The sequence below is a fragment of the Rhipicephalus sanguineus genome, chromosome 6, assembly GCF_013339695.2.
Source record: "Rhipicephalus sanguineus isolate Rsan-2018 chromosome 6, BIME_Rsan_1.4, whole genome shotgun sequence".
Classification (NCBI taxonomy): domain Eukaryota; kingdom Metazoa; phylum Arthropoda; class Arachnida; order Ixodida; family Ixodidae; genus Rhipicephalus; species Rhipicephalus sanguineus.
Genome location: NC_051181.1, coordinates 144,260,451 through 144,279,249, shown reverse-complemented (window position 1 = coordinate 144,279,249; position 18,799 = coordinate 144,260,451). Strand labels below are relative to the sequence as shown.

General features: G+C 48.5%; 3 protein-coding genes across 3 annotated transcripts in view; 1 reads left to right on the top strand and 2 right to left on the bottom strand.

Annotated features, from left to right (window-relative positions):
• Positions 1 to 18,799, top strand: part of LOC119396625 (uncharacterized) — a 296,945-nt gene that overhangs the window by 125,067 nt on the left and 153,079 nt on the right. The gene's annotated exons all lie outside the window — the stretch shown is intronic.
• The window catches only part of LOC119396626 (uncharacterized), a 272,920-nt gene that overhangs the window by 185,810 nt on the left and 68,311 nt on the right, over positions 1 to 18,799 (bottom strand).
• LOC119396627 (uncharacterized) lies at positions 1,162 to 18,666 on the bottom strand. The gene is made up of 7 exons (XM_037663912.2): positions 18,293 to 18,666; positions 13,078 to 13,203; positions 12,832 to 12,992; positions 8,438 to 8,641; positions 6,730 to 7,025; positions 5,749 to 6,070; positions 1,162 to 4,469 (listed from the first exon to the last, which is right to left on the bottom strand). The coding sequence occupies exons 2-7, from the start codon at positions 13,112 to 13,114 to the stop codon at positions 3,216 to 3,218; spliced, it is 2,274 nt and encodes a 757-aa protein (XP_037519840.1). The 5' UTR covers positions 13,115 to 13,203; positions 18,293 to 18,666; the 3' UTR covers positions 1,162 to 3,215.

The window sequence follows — 18,799 nt, the reverse complement described above, 5'->3', positions numbered from 1 at the left end:
CTGGATCCAACTTACGCTTTTATTTATTTATTTATTTATTTATTTATTTATTTATTTATTTATTTATTTATTTAATGTTCATCGACGAATTTACAAAATTAAGCAACAATCGCCTCATCACTGCTTTTCTTCGACTTAAAATATGGCCCGTTCGATTTCTCAATCAAATATTGAAATGTGTGAACACCTGAGATGAAAGGTCAGGTGAGCAAGCAGCTTTTTTTTTATTTGGTGTAAAATTCCAACCCCGTTCGCTATCACTTGTTGTAACCCGCCGCACGTGGCCTTGTTCATTCAAAGTTTTTATTAATGCTTTCAGGGACGTTGGCCTTGTACCACACTGTAGTATCAACTCTTTTGAACTCGCCTGCTGTTGCGTTTTCCTCGTGCCATTCCTTGTCTTTCTCAGCTTTATTTATATATTTACTTCCTTCGACGTTCTCGAAGCAGTGGCTCAGCGGCTATAGCGTTCTGCTGCTGAGCACGAGGTAACTGGTTCGGTTACCGGCCCGGGTGGCCAGGTTTTGGTGGTCACAAAATGCAAAACGGCCCGTATACGCTGAGAATTGTGCTCTTACACGCGTTGCTAGGCAACTTTATAATTTTTGCGTTGTCGTGCGCTGATTTTTCTTGTGGCGTCTTAAAGGCACTGAGAATGCACGTTTTAGTAAAGACAGGATAATACAGAGAAAAAAAAAACTTTTATAAAAATAAGGCTCCCTGGGTGAGGCCCTTCGTCCAGGGCCCTACTGGCAATTGCGGCTCGTAGGGCCTGGTCAAGGGTCGCCAATTGGCTTCCCAAGCCCAGTTTGAAGAGTCGCGCCTTCCACGACCAGTTTACGAATTAGAGTAATTAGAGTAGCGGTCGGCTATGAGTGCGTACATTTCAGTCTTGTACTCCACCCCGCGCGCAGTTAGGGGAAAAGAAAGAGACAGATAGTTGTGTAGATTTGAAAACAAACACAAGACATGGACACACAGAGAACACGGAAGTCGAATTATGGTTTATTTTTCGTGACACTGGCAACTGTCATATTCGCGTCATCCTCGTTCCCGTAAACAGAAAAGATAATTCGTTCATATTTTTCATTCTGGTCGAACTGCGCAAAGGACGGGACACGAAGAAAAGCAAGACAAACGAGCGCGCTCGTTTGTCTTGCTTTTCTTCGTGTCCCGCCCTTTGCGCAGTTCGACCAGAATGAACTCGTACCAACTAGCCCAACTTTCCACGCCGTTCATATTTTCTTTCGTCCTTTCGTTGACCCGTCGTCTTCGCTAATGATATGTGCCCAGCATTTGCGATGAACTGAAATGTTCTTTTATGAGCAATTTCATAGCGCAACCACTTTTTTTTTGTGAAAATGGGCCCAGAAACGTAACACTACATGCACGTCCCAAAGCTTATCACCAAGGTTCACCACGCCTTACAGGTGAAATTTTCTCGTCGCTGTGATGAAAGCGACGAGTTGAAAAGAAATAACGAACTGTGAACAACAACCGTGCGAGCAGCAGTCTGAGAACGCCATTTCGTGTTTTATTTGCGCAGAAGTGGTAGACAGGTAATACTGCTCGAGTGCACGTATTGACGATTAACACTCGTGTCTTGCCTTGTGCAACACAACATTGCGTTTATCTTTTTCACCACACGAACAAGCGAGGGATGGCACTCCGCACCCGTTTGTCAGGCAACGAATAGTAGAGGCTGCCAGTGACATATATGAAGCTCTCGAAGAACGTCCTAAGCTTGTTTCTCTTTGTCTCATAATAAATGTAAAAAAAGAACATAGAGAGAGCATGGAACGATAGCTACATACTGCTTCCAGCGCATTTGTCTCCAACCCGAAATCGTCTCCGTCTAGTAGAATACGTTGGTTCGAGACAATTTCCTTACCTCTTTAGCAAGCGATGCCTTACTGGTGAGGTATACCACAAATATCGGCCTGGAATAAAGTTGGTCCCAGGCTCTATCCCCAGACCAGGACGAATTTTTCGTGAAGATTTTTCTTTCTGATAGATCTGTATGGGATTCCCTTGCATAGCTACTTATGCTAAAAACGGGCGGGTGTCAGTTTTATCTTTCATAACCCTCCCTCCACCTTGCATGTTTCCGCAGTACTGATTTTCCAATGACCAAATGCACTGAAGTCACAGCCACCGCAGTGTAAGTCACGTCGTCCGATGAAACGTGTCACCGGCCTGCACCTTGACGATTCTTCAAGTGCCTTACATCGGGCGCTATATTTCATAAAAGGGAACACAAGCAGCCTATATTAGTCCTCTGGCTATGCATGCTCGAAAAGAAATTATCTCGAACCAACAGCCTTAGCGCTTGCGCAAGTGCAAATGTGCACTGTCATGAAGTGATGCTCCCAACTGCACTGGAGGCCATGCATAGGACGTTCTATGACACAAAGAATTACTTCCTACACCGCATTCCATCGCGCGCAAATTCTCCTGATGCGCGTTGTCAAAATTGTTCGCGACAGCGCGTCTATGTAAGCACCTTGCAAAGTCAATGCTTCTGCCTAAATGCGGTACTGCGGTACGTCTGAAATAACATGGAAAGTCTTGCGTCGACGAGTGATCTCGTTTCCTCATCTGTGAGAGGCACATCGTTTAGGCACATAGATGCACTCGTCGTACAGGTTGTGCGCCAGCACGTATAACGCGATATAATTTCGGGAGTTAATAATAGAAAGAGCTGTTTACTACGATGCGGCTACGGTCCTTATTGTCCTTTCAGGGTCGGATTATGGGGCTACTCGTGGCTACGGAGATCCCGTCTCGTATGTCTTTATAAGCGCGGCCTCCTTACGGCTAAAGTCAGGGATTTATACATCCACGGCTGCAGCACCATTAGCCATCTCTTAACCCATCCTGAACGTAGGGCACATGCGAGGAATCACGCGATACGGCCACAGTTTGCCACACAACAACGCAGTCTTCAACGAGGTCAGCAGCGCTTCCGAAGTCTGCACATGAAATGTCAGTCGGCACGAAAAGTCCACAGCTCCTCGTTGACACAGCGCGCGGCTATATGACCCGTTGAGAGCGGTGGACTGTCGAAACGCATGCCTCTGTGCACAAAGTGAAGGGAAGCCACGACAGAGGCTCGAATGCCTTTTGCCAATGCATTTCGCCCTGAGCACGACCTCCGGGTAGTCCTATCCGTTAACGTCGCGGCAGCCCTGCGACGAAGTCGCAGTTCGCGGCGCCTACGGGTAAGCAGAGCCCGGAATGTAGAGGGGGTTTCTGACGTGATGAGACGGCCCGCCGCCGTTCCTGTTGGACTGCTGCACGATGGTGACGGCCCTGCCTCCGCGAACGTAGCAGCACTCGGGTATCGCGGACCCGCTGTCCTTGTGGTGGTGCTGGAACGTGGTGAAGGCGGACGCCGACGAGTCCGAGTAGCTGAGCGGCTTGTGGCCGTAGCCGCCTCGCTTGTGCAGCGCCCTGAGATAAGGCGCGAAGATGCCGACGAGAATCAGGAACCCCGTGGCGATCAGCGCGAAACTGAGCGCCGCTATCTGGTGTTCTCCGGGTCCGAGAAGTAGGAACGCCGTGTGCCCCGCCGCTAGGATCGGCACCGCCAGGAGACTGGTGCACAGCAGGCTTCTGGCGTCGCGCCGGTGGTAGGAGCAGTTGCGCGTCCGAAAGGCCATGAGCACGGCGAGGGCCAGCACCACGCACGGATAGGCCTGGTGCAGCAGGAACCGGGTCTGGTTCAGCTTGCACCAACGAGGCGGAGAGAGCATCCATGCCTGCGCCTCCAGAGCCATCTGGACGGCCACGAGGAAGCAGATGGTTAGCAGCTGGTTGAGGCCACTGGCGCGGCCCCCGAGTCCGGCGCTCTGCATGGCGTTCAGGTGCATTCCTTTGAGGAGCAGCGCGCCGAACGCGAACGCGTAGCTCGTGTGGTGCGCCAACTGTTGGACGGCGCATAGCCGGGGCTTGGGCCGGAAAGTGAACAGCAGCGCCGATAAAAAGAGGCTGACCACCGAGAGAAGCAGGAGGAGGGACGTCAGCTGGTGGCCCTTGCGCACAACTCCCTCGCAGAGCTTCATCAGAAGGAACACCGCGACGTAGGCGCTAAGGAGGATTCCGAGCCCGGACATGATGACGACGGCGAGCGTCCAGGGTTTGGCTATCCAGATTGTGTAGAGCTTCGGCTTTGCCAGCCGAACGGCTCCGGGAGCCGTGGAGGTCTTGTCGGCGAGCGCTCCGTAGTCCTCGTCCGATGCGGTCTGGGACAGTGACGGCGAACTGGTGGTGTCGTCGCCCAGCGGCTGCGGCTCACCCTCGTTGTGTATCTCCAAGTTACTAGAGCGCAGGTTAGATGAGCGCTGCCTGGTGGACGGCTTGACGCTCGTCTTGCCGGCTTCTACAGCGGATCCTCGAATGACGGGGCCGCGGGTAGGCACCAGGACATCGTCCACTTCAAGGCCAGTGTCGTCTGTGTAAACGGATATCTACAACGAGACAAAGATTACACAGATTAAAGCGTGTAGTAACAAATTGCAACAATGTAAGGAAACGCGGAGAAAATAATGTGAGCTGGTTCCAAGCGGGCCGCCTTAAAATAATCGAATGAGGCAACAGAAAGGGCAATACAAAATGTGGAATGAGTATACGCAAGCTACATATCAGACTTCAACCTAATGACGCCACTGTATCATGTGCTCATTCACAAGCCCTGTTTACAAACGGGATGGGTCCTGTTAAGTGGAACCGGAAGTAACCGATTGCGACATCTAGTGCGTAGATGACAAAGTAGCTCCGAGTATCAATTTGTATTAATTTACATTAATTTACATTTATTTATTTACATTTACATTACATTATATTTACATTATTATTGTGTCTAACAAAAACGAGCCCTTAAAAGTCATCTTCTTTCCTTAACAGGTAGCTCCGAGGTTGATCATACTTGGTTTGAAAGCTCAAAAAGATTGCCAATGTGCACGAAAAAAAAAAAGAGGATGTAAATCTCGTTTATTCTGCGCCCTTAGAATGTTCCCGAGATCGTTGTATGCCTTAACTTATACACGTGTGGTCACAAGTTGTCAAAAATAAAAGCATAAAGCATCGCTCTAGTCGAAACTGCGTTGATAGTGAACAAAACTCATTTCTTCCCAGTTGTCAAATTATACGAAATCAGTTTTCACGGGCGATCACAGGTTCAGATGCCAGAGAAAGGGAACGTCAAGACCTTGGACGGGACAGATATGACTGGTACTTGGTCTAATAAATCCTCTGATTGTAGTAGGGGTGAAGTAATCACGCGTGCACGTTACCTTGAGGTCTCGGTTAAAGCGGGACCTTCGCGTAGTTTCTTTGCGCAGCCTTTTCGTACAAGTATTGCTTGCTGTTCTAATAGAAAGAGGAGGGGAACCTTGCAACGATAGACAACCTCCACCTCCACCCTCCTTTTTTTCCCCCTTTACGCGAGCTGAACAACGTGATGAAGAAGTTGTGCTCACTGACCAAGACAAAGTGAGGACATACGAGGGACGTTTCGGTGCACGTACACTTCACCCGGCAAGTGTCGTAAAAATTAGGAACCCTGTGCTCTCGCCTGCTTTAATGTGATCATGGAACCCGTACGGGTCCCGAAACGTCCCTCGTGTGTCTTCACTTTGACTCGGTCAGTGGCCGCAACTTCATCATCATGTTACCTGACCAGACAAACTTTCGTCGAACTCTTGAACGCATAAGCTGAACAACGTTTCACAGCACTGCAGCTCTGACCTGCAGCACTTCACCGCTGGTGGAGACGGCCTTGACGGCGTACTTGAGCGTGGCCACATGCCTCTCGTGCGAGAACTTGAGTGGCGTGTCGCTCAGAGACGCCACCCCGGCGCCGGCCATGTTGAAGTTGAGCGAGTCCAGCGCCTCCAGCACGGACGCACTGAGCCCCTGGCGGCCGCCGAAGAGGCAGTCGGTACCGCGGCCGCACTGCACCCTCTGCACGGCGCGCAAAGCTGCGCCCATTGCCCACACGGCCCGGATGACAGCCACCGCGTCCGCGCTGTCGCTCATCTCGTCGTCCCAGCGCTGAACCACGTCGTTCCTGCAAGTGGTCAGCAGCCTTGCTATCATGCCCGATGACCTTGAATTAGCATAGCTTGTATTTGAATATTTGCATATTGAATAGTTTAATAAATCCGTATTTCGTAGTTGAATCAAACAGCGAACATTTGCAAACTCTGCACGTGCACTTGTAACACGACACGAATAGGGGTATATCCTTAAATTAATGTGCATTCAACCGCTGTGTGAAACCATGGTAGCATATTCCAGAAAACACCGCTTCTATTCATGCAAAACACATGCCTTAGAGCACACATATACCACACATGTACACATTGATAGTACGATTCAGTTCGAGAGTTAAGGGGATCGATACTGCGCACCTCCACCAAGTGATAGTATGGTAAGCGTTTCGTATAGAATCAACAGCAACGGAAAAAAGCAGTCAGCGGCCAAGCAGAGCCAACACAGTAAGCACCAGCCACAACAACCGGCTCCTTCATTTTTATAGTGGTACCCGTATTTGTCACTACAACCTCAATTATGTCTCACGGGCAAGTTTTCATCGCAATAGAGAAAACGCCGGAAAAGAAAAAAGCACGTAAAACAATTTCTCAAAGACGAAAGCAAAGACCGGGCTTCATTAAGGCATCTCTGTTATTAGTGCGGCAAACTGTCTACGTGGTTGACGCGTGGCACCTGGAGTAAGTCTTCCGAAGCTCCTGCAGCAGTGGCGCCGATCCGTCCCTGTCCATCAGATCGCGCAGGTAGTCGCCGTACTCGGCTGGCCGTTGCGTGTCGTCCGGAGCCGCGAAGAGGACGTGGCGCAGGCGCCGCAGCTTGTGCGGTGCAAGCAGCCCCGCCAACGAAGCCGTCACGTCTCCGGGCGTCACAAGGACCCAGGAGAAGGCGGCGTCCGGATCGGGCTCGTAGCTCACGAGGAACGCCTTGGCCTCAGCGGGGGTCACGAACAGCGCAGCCGCACGGCAGCCGCTCTGTCGGTCACCATTCAGGAAGATAAGCACCACAGTGAACTACACTTAGGCCCACCATGGTTCTCAATACCGAGCAGAAAACCATTTCCCGCTTCACTTACAGTCATCGTGAAGACCCTTGTAGCACACAGTTTCTTACAATATTTGGTAAAGGGAACTATGGCGCTGCGATTGTTCAGCCACCATGCGAATCATGGATAGTATAGATATTTGCCTATTCGTGCTTGCAGCTTCGAACGCAGTTGTGGCATTGCTTATAGTTGTGTTTTGGCTTTTGTTTCGAATAAAAGAATGGCTCGTTGTGAACCTCGTGAGCTGATTTGAATTGGTCAGCCTAAAAGGGTCAAGGTGGGGAAGTCGACTGCTGAACTTCGTCTTGCGACAAAGCGGCTGCCGGCTCAACGGAGCCACACGGAGCCGAAATAAGGAAGCTTAGGGAAATCCATGCTCTACCCATCGTTCCCATGCTGGCTGAAGGACCATGCGTTGCTGCTCCCATAGACACTAGCGTCAGATTTCCCTCTAGTGCACTAGTATGAAACTCTGTCTTGTGGTACACAGACCAGATGTTTATAAACGTTGATTCAGCTATCAGGCAAGCTGCTGGGTTTGTCTATATAGCGTGTTCAACGTAGCAGAACTTTTGTGAAGCAAACTCAGGGAAAAAAGACACATCGCAAAGAAGCAAGGTTCCCCATAAAATAGAAGAATATCTATCGCTGCATTTATTTGACCACAGCAGAAACGCCTGGTTGGTAGTAAGTGATTCCTTCTACGATTTAGGATGGCCACGATTTAGTACAAATCAGATAAGAGAAGCACATTCCAACTCGGGACGAAATCAGACACCACTGTTTGGCCACTGTTGATTAGACAAAGCCTCTGTGTTCGTGTTCGCCTCCATCTGGTTTTGATTTATTTATGCAGAAAAGGAGCACACAAAGCGCTTGGTGCTTTCGCACTTTCCTGCGTTTACGTTTTGCTTTTTGATAACAGCGGTGCGCTTTGAAATTAATTTGTATCCTCGTCGATCCAGTCAAAGTTGGGCGCCGTAGCCACCATAATGAATGAATGAATGGATGGATGAATGAATGATTGACCCTGTGGTTTATGTTGAGTGTGGGAAGATGCATGCATAGGGTACAGAAGGGAGGGGAGGGGCCGATCAACGCCGCCATTGACGAAGGCGAGACGCTCCTAAGAACGTCGACACCCCCGACGTCGACGAATGGTTCCACCACAGCAATGAAAGCAATGATCAAGAGAGTTCTGTCTTCAAGGCTGGGGTGGGACCGTACGTCACGTGACCCAGTCACACTATGCCACATGATCCGGCGGGTCACGCCAGCTACGTAGTCAAGTCTCAGAAGAATCGTATTGAGTTAGAGATGTCCTCTCTCATGGCTCATTACCTCGACAAGCTGCTTCGTGGAGCCCAGCGCCTCTTGCACCTGCTGGTAGGAGAATCCCGTTGGAGCGTCGGCGCTCATGATGTCGATGGCCATGTCGCGGGCCACGCGCAGGAAAGCCCGCGATAGCTCGCGTGGCCTGTCCTCGGCCGTTGACATGACGGCCACGTACGACCAGCCCAGCCGACGCAGCGTGCTTGCCAAGGCCTGCGACGCGCGAGGAAAAGTCAGAAGACGCTAGAACTTGATCGCACGTCTAAAATGCTCGGGTATTTCCCCGTTACTTCGAAGATTAAGTGAAAGGGGCAAGAGGTGAAAATGACCTCGAAAACTGCAGCAGTAGCATCTTGATTTTCCCATAATGATGGCAGACTGAATGCGCACTTCAGATCTGTTTACCTGGAATGTGGTACAAAACAAGGGCGTAGCCAGAAATTCTTTTCGGAGGGGGCTTAACTACCTTTTATATATGTTTGTGCGTGTATAGACTATTCCACGGATGGATTTCGGTGCCGCCATATTGGGCTGTAGCGTTGCCGTTTCGTATCTTTAACAACGAAACCAACGGTGAAAACTGTTGGGCTGGTGCATTCGACGTTTCATGACTTCGTTAATTCACGTCGTGATATACAAAAACGAGAAAACATTAGTTTAACAGCTCTAGGTGGCGGCACCCATGTGTCTTACGTAAAATAGTTCATATATATATATATATATATATATATATATATATATATATATATATATATATATATATATATATATAATGTGTGTGTGTGTGCATGCGAAATTGAAAACGTTCGGGGGCTTTGAATCCCCCCTCATGGCTACAACAAGCAAACAAGTGAGTGTCGCACGGGTAATTCTATATTGGGAGTTGTCTCATCTGCTTTCGCTTTTTCTTGGGAAGTTTTACTTTTAATTTATGTATCGCAGTCAAAGAATTAAACTGGTTTTGAAGGTTGGGATGAAAAGGGGCTGAAGGGCCCTAGGATGGCCGACATCTTGGTAAATTTCGTTTCTACCACTGACGTCACGATCCCGTTCCATTAACCCCATAAAACCACCATGCAGTTCAGTGATGACGAGGCCCATTTTACCAAAAATTGGTCCAGTTGCAGAAACTTTATTTGGCCAGCCTGTTTGTGGCATTTTCGCGTGGCTCTTTCTTTTTTATTCAGTTTGCTTTCGTCTCTCGGCCACTGCACCTCTTACGTCTCCGTCATATAGTATCTTTTTTTTTTCATGAAATGTTAATCGAATAATAACAAATCCCTTTATATACCTACTGAACCGAAGCTCCTTCGCCCCCCTTTCAGCATAGAAAAATGGACGGCAACCTCCAACATAAGTATTATCACAATTAATAGATAACGCTTCGCGAAACGTGTGACTTGTCTTTTTTGTTTTCTATTCTGCTGCTTCATCTCATCTCCTATAGCCGATCGATACTGATGCGCATTTTACTAACAGCGCGAAGGCATAAAGTACAAATTGATGTGTCTTCATTTCTTTCGTTCTTCGTCTCCTTTGCACGGTGAGTAAGACGACGTGCTGTTAAATGACATTGGTAAAACTTTTGTCAGGGATAATAATAATGTAATAATTGTTAGTATTACATCCCTAAACCACGACATGATTGAGGGACGGCGTAGTGGAGGGCTTTGGAAATTTCGACCATCTGGTGTTCTTTAACGTGCACCTAAATCAATGTACGTGGGTCTCTATCATTCCGCCCCCATCGAAACGCGGCCTTTGCGGCCAGGATTCGACCCCGCGGCCTTCGGGACAGCAGTCAGCAGTCGAGCACCTTAACGACAGACCACCATGGCGGTTGATTTTGTCAGTGACAGTAGCGTGAACTTACAAAAGGAAAACTAATAATAAAACAGCCTTAAACGACGTGCTTGACAGCGCTTGCAAAGCCGTCTCGAAAAGCGAGAGCGTGGCGACTCAGTGACAAAGGCGAACGGCTGCGATCTGTTCGGTGTACTGTTTCCGTGGCTGCAGAGCTGTGCCGCAGCAGCATTTTGTGTACCATATGTGTGTACGCTAAAGCAAACTAACCTCGTTGGCAAGACATACTTGCGAGTTGAAACGGAGCCCTTTGTATAAGCGCACACTCCATCGGAATAGACGAGGAAGACAAACACGGAGCGGCACACTAGCGTGCTGCGCGTTGTTTGCCTTGCCCACCTGTTCGTTGCTACTAAATTGGCCTATGCGTCAACGTGTCAGCGCTGTCGATGTTCGTAAACGGCCGAGCACATATCCTTTCTCTGCCCTCGTTACAATCACCTACGAAAATTTAAGGCGACGTTTAATTGCATCTCAACATAAAGTCAACTGACGGCCAGAACAACTGATGGCCACGTCCTTGCAGCTCAGAAAACTGCTGTCGCGCAAGTGCTGGCCAGTAAATCTCTTATCCAAATAACGCGTGTTATTCGACTGCATCTAAACGGTTATTCAATTGAAAGCTCTTAATAAACCCCGCCGTGACGGTCTAGTGGTTAGGGTGCTCGAGTGATGACCCTAAGGTCGCGGGATCGAATCCCGGCCACGGCGGTCGCATTTAGATGGAGGCGAAATGCTCGAGGTCCGTGTACTTAGATTTAGGTACACGATAAAGAACCCCTGGAGGTGGTCGAAACTTCCGGAGCCCTGCACTACGGCGTCCCTCATAATCATATCGTGGTTTTGGGACGTTAAAGCCGAATAATTATTAATTAATCGTTAACGCTCGTAATAGGAAGTCAGTGGAAGGGCAAAAATACATCTGTAATGATTTTTGTGAGGAACGCGACGGCTGTATTCTAGTGATAGCCTTCTTCGCTTTTCGTCAGTGGTTTGAGTGGCGCTCCGCCTGTGTTATCATGGAGGGTAAGGTACCCTTAACGATGATGCTACAAAAAGAATAGAATAAAGCAAAATGAATCCTTACAATACATTGACACAGTTATCGAAGTCCAGCAGTGCCATTTACTGTCTTTGTAGTCGCACTGTGAAGAATGCCGTGTGTACGCGCAGCTAGCTCACGTTCGCCGCTCACCGCAATCAAATTTAGCCTAACCGAATCTTTCTCACGGGCCGTTAGGGTATAGCATTCAGGGCGTTCGTCACGCTGACTGTCCTATTTCACTTTTAAATCTTTTAATGTTTACTTTCTATCTCTCCTGTATTCGTGGGCCGTTTCAAAGCAAATAAATTCACAGGGAGCACACAGTCGCTGCGCCAATCCGTCAACGCAGCACGGCGCATGCAGTTCATTGGCACCGATCCGCTTGAAGCGCGATTCGGTGCGACTCATATTCAACTCATACGTTTCGCGGCCTGACTGAACAGTCTGACACATCCTGCGAACCTTCCTTAATGTTTCACGCTCCGGGCACGCACGTGTCCGTGCACCGCGTGTTTTAAATGTGTTACGCTGTAACACTCAATCCGTCGTGTCGTGTCTTCCGATAGCACCAGCGCGTTGTCGCGAAGGTGTAATATGCCTATCATTATCCACATTTTGTGCTACTGTTCTAGACACAGCCTAGAGACGATGACTCGGTAGTGTTTCTGACTCGTGTTGATCACAGGTAACAGCAAATCGTTTCCGCATGGCGACATGTGAGCAGCCGTAGTTTACGACAGCGTTACAGTGTTTGAGGACAGCAAATGTGTACGAATGGCTTTAGCGTATAGACATCTGATGTGTGGATGACCTGAAAACGAGGTCGCCTGTAGACGATATGGTCAGATGACATTATTCAGGATCGCAGGGAACCGTCACGATGAGCTTAAAGAACTTGTACTCGATAGATCCCAGTGATGGTCATATGCTCATAGTGTCACGGTGAGTCGTCAGCTGCTCGATCGTACTTTACAGCAACAATGTTGATTATGGTCCTGTGCGGTGACCGTGTGCATCAATCGTCACCGGCTGTGACCATATGCCGTAGTACATGCTTCGTGTGTGTCTCACATACACGAAGCATGTACTACGCATACGGTACTTCGAGCGCTACCTCTTCATCACACATCGTAGCATAGCTAGCGCGCTATGTTATGCTATAGCTGGTACGTAGCAAATACCCCGGTCACGCGAGAAACTTTCGTGTCATTTGTACCTAACGACATTTACGTTTAATGTACCCGTGTACATCAGATGTACATGGGTATATCTGAAAGAGGACAGAAAGCTCTTTCTCTCCTCTTTCTTTTTACTCTTATGCCTTACACTTTCGATATGTATAGATAACCGCATTTTTCCCCCGTTACTCTCACTCACTAGAGCCCGTCCTGTCAACGTGTAAACTCTTGTGTGTGTCTTTGTTTTTTGCGCTACAGAAATGAATGCCAGTTACTCTCCCTCCCTCGTTTCGCCGCTCTCACTATCTGAGACCAACCCTTGCGAGCGAAGTGGCCGCCGGCGCGGTGCTGTAAAGGTTGCGCAGCCTGCGGACGCTTTCGGCTGGAACGTCCCTGGCGGCCACCGCGGGAATCGAGAAGGAGGCGAGGGTCTTGGCCGCGGTCTCGACGGCCTCCACATCGCCCTGGAGGATGGCACCTGCGTCAGACGACGAAAATGTTGAGGATGAGGAGAGTTAGCTCCGAGTCGTCACTCGTTCGTGCGCGCATATTAGGGCACTAACCGAAGACGGGCGGCACCCGCGTGGTGGGGCAGGCCATGGAACGCACGTGACCCGCCTGGTGGATGACGCGCACGCTTTGCCGAAGAGCCACGTCGTCGCGTCCGCACGTGTCGTACAGGTAGACGCCTGGAGGAGAGAGCCGAGGGGGCGTGGATGAGGGTGATACAGACCAAGGCTTTTAGATATACTATAAACGTGTATCAACGTTTGTAGTATATCTCTAAACCCTGATACGGACAGGCAGTGACAATGCTTTGACTATCGATATAACAAGTGATAGCTCCTGGCAATGCGAAATGGAGCTGCGTGATCATTAATGCTAATATTTCAGACTTTGTAGTCGTTCCTGGGTATGTTCAATAAATGAACAGTTGATTATTTCATGTGTGTATCCAGTGTGCCAGGCCTCCTGACTGTTCCTTTTAAATAAAATATTGATCGATCGATTTATCGTGTGAGTGAGGGAGTTAATTGTTCATTATCATTATTATTGATTGGTTATAAACTTTTGTGCTTTAAAATCGCTGTGCAGAAAATTTCCCTTTAATGAACGTTTCAAAGTATTTGCAACCTCTCGCTCGCTCGCTCGCTCACTCACTCACTCACTCACTCTTTCTCTCTCTATCGCAATGCGTTTTGCCCGCTATGTAACTGAATAAATAATAATTCTATCTCTACCGCAATGCCTTTTGCCCGCTTGGTTACTGAATAAGCGATAAGTAAAAATAATAAAGAAATAAATAGGTAAATATTATCTCCAAATGGCTAAAGAATTATGGAAGTCTGAAGACTTAATTCGACGAGCTATCGTCACGTCGACGACGGAAGAGCTATACATAGCCACAAAGCAGACCCGTTGAGATAACCCCGGTTGTTTAAGAATAAACGGCACAAGGAAGGAAGTTAACATCCATCCAGTTCGGGAAAATGTGCGTGCATGTGTACGTTATGGCCGATAGGGGGCAGGCGTATCGCGGTATGTTGGTTATACGCACAACTCGTCCGCGCCATCTGTATATAGGGTGATGTTTGCGATTACGACGAAGCGTTTATTTTCCTTTTTATTTTATACGCTTAATCCTTTCGCGTCTCTATCTATTTCCTTTTATCTATTTCGATCTCTGCTGTTCCGTACGAGGAAGACTCGCATAGTGCAGCTCGTTATACGAGAGACTCGGCGCGTCTCTCGCGAAGCGCTCCCCATGCCAAGGTTACCGGCGGAATTTCCCGCTCTTTTTTCTTTCTCACCGGTTTCGGCAAAGCCCTTTTTTCTCTGTATCCTTCCTTCGTTTTCCTTTTTTTTTTGCTTTCTTCAGAAGCACGCTAGCGCGTAACTAGGACGCTCGCTTCATTAATGCGCGCGATATCATCTGGAGTCGCATAAGTGAAAAGTTTGTGGAATAAACACGGCAACGGCGGTGAAAAGTCAGCTTCGTTCCATTCTAGAATCGTTCGCGCATCTTTCCACTTGCCCGACGCCGCCTCGGGAAATGCAAAGGGGGAAATCACTTTTTAATGGCGGACAAAATGGAGGGGCCCCGTTGTGGTCTCGAGCCACAGCGAGAAAGCGCTAGAAGAAGACGAGACCGTTTAGGCCGCATTTGGCTTTACATATACGGAAGTGCCCGACACGCACACGTTAGTAAAAGAGAAGGACCGCGGCTATTTCAAGATGAAAGTTGCAGCGTCACGCAATCGACAAGCAGCTTGGGGTTGTCACGTGACAGCTTTGCTTCCTGACCACTATTGCAGCAGAGTGCCGTATTATCTTTTTTGGAGCTGCTTCTTAGTCAGACAGCACTGGTTTGAATAGTCAGACAGAAAGTGGGCTGAATAGCGCCTTGAAAGCGTTGTATTCATACTAATTTTCCGTAATTTTTTTTAAACTCGCAAAAAAGTCTGTTGTATATTGTCACCATGATGAGGAGCTTTGACAACCACCCGTTTGCAGCCCAAAGCTACAAGGAAATTTATACGGATTTCTTGAAACAAAGTTTCAGAAAGTTTTAAACTGCGCGATGAAGACGGGACGACAGCAGGAACACTACAAACAAAACAAGCAACAAAATGTGTTCCTGCTGTCGTCCCGTCTTCATCGCGCGAGTTTAAAAACTTTTTTTGAAACAATGAACCGACTAGCCCAACACACTGCCTTGCTTGAAACAAAGCTCGTAAGTTGACGAAAAATTCGTCCTTGTCCGGGGATCGAACCTGGGACCAACGATTTGGATATACGACATTGCCACTATCTTCAACCAGTTAGCAGGTCGGCTTATTATACGTCTTAGAAAAGTTACAGCGAACACAGACGGGGACAGAAGTGAAGAAAAAACAACAAGACACAACGCTTTTCTTCTTCACTCTGTCGCCGTCGCGTGCGCTGTAACCTTTCTAAGATGAAATACGAACTAGCCCCACCAAGCCATCCTCGTTATTGTGCGTATGGAAGTCAATTATTCGGGGCCTTTCATTGTACCTACTGTCCTGCAACTTGAACGTTTATCTGTGGTTTCCTGTGTACCTCTAGAGTTCACTCAACTTTAGTTACATCAGCTACCAGGCAGGGCATACAAATCACTAAAGTTGCCTCTGTGGCATGCAGCCACTTTTTAATCAGCATTTACGCAACACATATGGGAATCGATTGCGGACTCTTGACGTCACCGCAGCGCGTATACGTCAGGAGAAGGGGAACGAGGCGAAGGAAGCAGCTAGCTCGAAGTCATCGGCATCTGATGTGGGAAAAAAAACACACCAGGTAACGCGGCGCGCAGCCATTTAAGTATGAGGCAACGTTTTTATGATTATTTTTAGCTTATCTAAAAACGTTGGCATGAGGCTATGGAAGTCGCTCTCACGCTCTTGGGATCATCGGCGCAGCTGGTCATTACTGCGCTCTTTCGAATCGTCCGAGTGAATGAGCCGCATTCTTATGTAGTCGACATACGCATTCGTCTTGCACGCAACGACGGGCTATTTTTCCTCCCGCGTGCCGGCGGTATATTAAGTCGTCTAACAAACACCGCCGTAGAAGGAAAGAAACGCAGTTGTAACTCTTCGCACGCGGCAAAGGAAAATAAACCTGGCGCGACAACGTTGTTGGCATCGCGGGACGCACATAACGCGATTCGATTTATCTTGTGTAAAAACTGGTGATTCTATGTGCACCTCAACGGCTCGGCGTCACGTGACTTGCGAAAAAAAAAATCACAGCATATCCACGGAGTGAATGATGATGAGTGGGCGAAGCTGCGGAGGTTCATCGGTAAACCGTGAATCTTCCGTGAATTCTGCCCAGTACATCATCACCGACGTGAGATCGGGCGCGTTTATACTAAAGGTTCGATGAGTTACGACGACTTGCAGCTCACTTTAATTTTACATGTACGCTGTGAATTTTCATTGTTTAGAAAACCATTGCTTAGAAAACATCTGGCGTCTTTCGTTAAGCAGCTGGCGTCTTTTCATTTTGCTTTAAAAACATCTGGCGTCTCTTTCGTTTTGCTTTTAGAAAAACATCTGGCGTCTTTCGTTGGTTTATTTCATCAATCAACGGCGTTGGAACAAATTTTTATTGTTTAATCTCGCACAGGAGAAAATCTACACCAGGCACTACCTTGGAGGTAAAGAATGGCTGCTAATGGGAATGAGAGGACAGAAGAAGTCGGCTTTTAGCTAATCGCTGCGAATTTTTTATTGTTCAACAACGCCCAGGAAAAATCTCCCACCGGCACCACCTTGCAGGTCAAAGCGTAACGACTGGTTACATACTACGCTACGAGGGACGAACGGGTGCCGCTGTAAGGAGCTTCGCCCCTAAAACGTTACGTATGACGTCATACCACCACCGTACAATTTGCATGAAAGACAATTATAGTTATTTCACAAGCCTGGTTGCGGCAGGCGGAAGCTACAAGTGTAAGCAGATCATATGCTCGCGCAGCAAAACATAGTTCTGTTTGCATTAAAATTGGAGACTGTTAAACTTAAAAAAGAGGGTTCAACTTAAATTGGGGACTACGAAACGAGTAATGGAAAGGAAAATGACAGGTGTAACCTTAAGGGACAACAAAAGAGCAGAGTGGGTCAGGGAACAAACGGGTGTTAAGGACACCTTAGTCGAAGTCAAGAAAAAGAAATGGGCATGGGCAGGACACGTAGCGCGTAGGCAAGATAACCGCTGATCATTAAGAGTAACTGTCTGGATTCCAAGAGAAGGCAAACGCGCTGGGGGAGACAGGAAGTTAGGTGGGCAGATGAGATTAAGTAGTTCGCGGGTATAACGTGGCCACAGCAAGCATAGGACCGGGTTGATTGGCGGAACAGGGGAGAGGCTTTCGCTCTGCAGTGGGCATAGTCAGGATGATGATGATGATGATGATGATGATTGATGATGATGATGATGATGGAGAAGGTTAAGACAAGTGCGTTTGTTGGGGACGTGCTACGTCACAGCAATACGTGTTTCGCTAGTCACGCATCGCACGTATACGTCATATCATTTAATATTGTATCGGTAACTGTCGGTAATTGCAATGGGGATCCAACGTTGCAGCGCCCATGCAGACGTGATGGCCCGCTTCGATCCGAACTCGCGCTTGCTACTTGCCCACTGTCCTGGCAGCAATAAATAAACGGTGTAATCGGCTATCGCAGTAACCTACGCCGTGCCGCTTCGTGGTTCTCGCTATTTTACCAACGTCACTACCGCCAGACTCAACGTCGACAGCGACGCTAGAAGTACACACTAGCGACGCGCCACTCTACTAATGACGTCATGCGTGACGTTTCTGTCGCGTGACACCGAGCTGTCGAGGCGCAAATGGACTCACTGCGCCCTCGCTTATTTCCGCTATTGTTCAAGTGCGATGGATTTCAACCAACTTAACCAGTCTATCGTCCTTCAAACATTTCATTGCCCAGTGTCGTCACAGACTCTTCCCCCCTTTCATTCTTTTACACCCCCTTTCCCCTTCCAAAGTACAGGGTAGCAAACCGGAGACTTCCTCTGGTTGACCTACTTGCCTGTCCTTTATCTTTCTCTCTCGCTCTCTTTCATGATAGATCACTTCTTTTTTTTATTAGTGGTTCTTTTTTGTGTTTACATGAGTACAATATTCGCAGTTCTGGCTTCTTTCTTGAGAGCGTGGATGGTAGGAACAACAACAAAACAACGACCCACAACGTGAACTACAAAGGAAGCATGCTCGTTTACCCAGGTTGAAGTCAGACGGGGCCTTCCTGAAGTTCGCCTGTTGCGCAGCCCACACTCCGGCCAGGGCGAGCCGCACACGGCGCGGGTCCAGGGAGCTGCACGCGCCGTCTCCAGCGGATCCCGCGGGAGGCGTCGCCGGTGCCGTTTCTTGCTGCTGTTCGTAGCGGCATCAGCAGCGCGATGTTCGCCTGGCCCGGATAGATTGCGGGACTCGGATCCTCGGCACAGTCAACGCTGCCGAACCACTGCAGCCACATGGGCAGCGACAGCAACAACCCGACGGCGGACAATCGCTGCGCCCGAGTGGCCCACGTTGACTTCAAGATTGCCATCTGGACGGTGGATTATCAGGGTGTATCTGTAGGAACGAAGGGGTGAACGAGAGGGGGAGAAAAACAAACAAGGAATTAATAGGAGTACTTCTTGTGGGGCTATAAACTATTTTACAGATGGGTTTCGGTGCCGCCATATTGGGCTGCCGCTTTGTATCTTTAAGAACTAAACTAA

Coding starts and splice junctions, on each gene's coding strand:
- LOC119396627 (XM_037663912.2), bottom strand. CDS start 13,114: ATGGCCTGCCCCACCACGCGGGTGCCGCCCGTCTTCG. Junction 12,993..13,077: donor GCGGGTGCCGCCCGTCTTCG/GTTAGTGCCCTA, acceptor CGTCTGACGCAG/GTGCCATCCTCCAGGGCGAT. Junction 6,071..6,729: donor CTTCGGAAGACTTACTCCAG/GTGCCACGCGTC, acceptor GACCACTTGCAG/GAACGACGTGGTTCAGCGCT.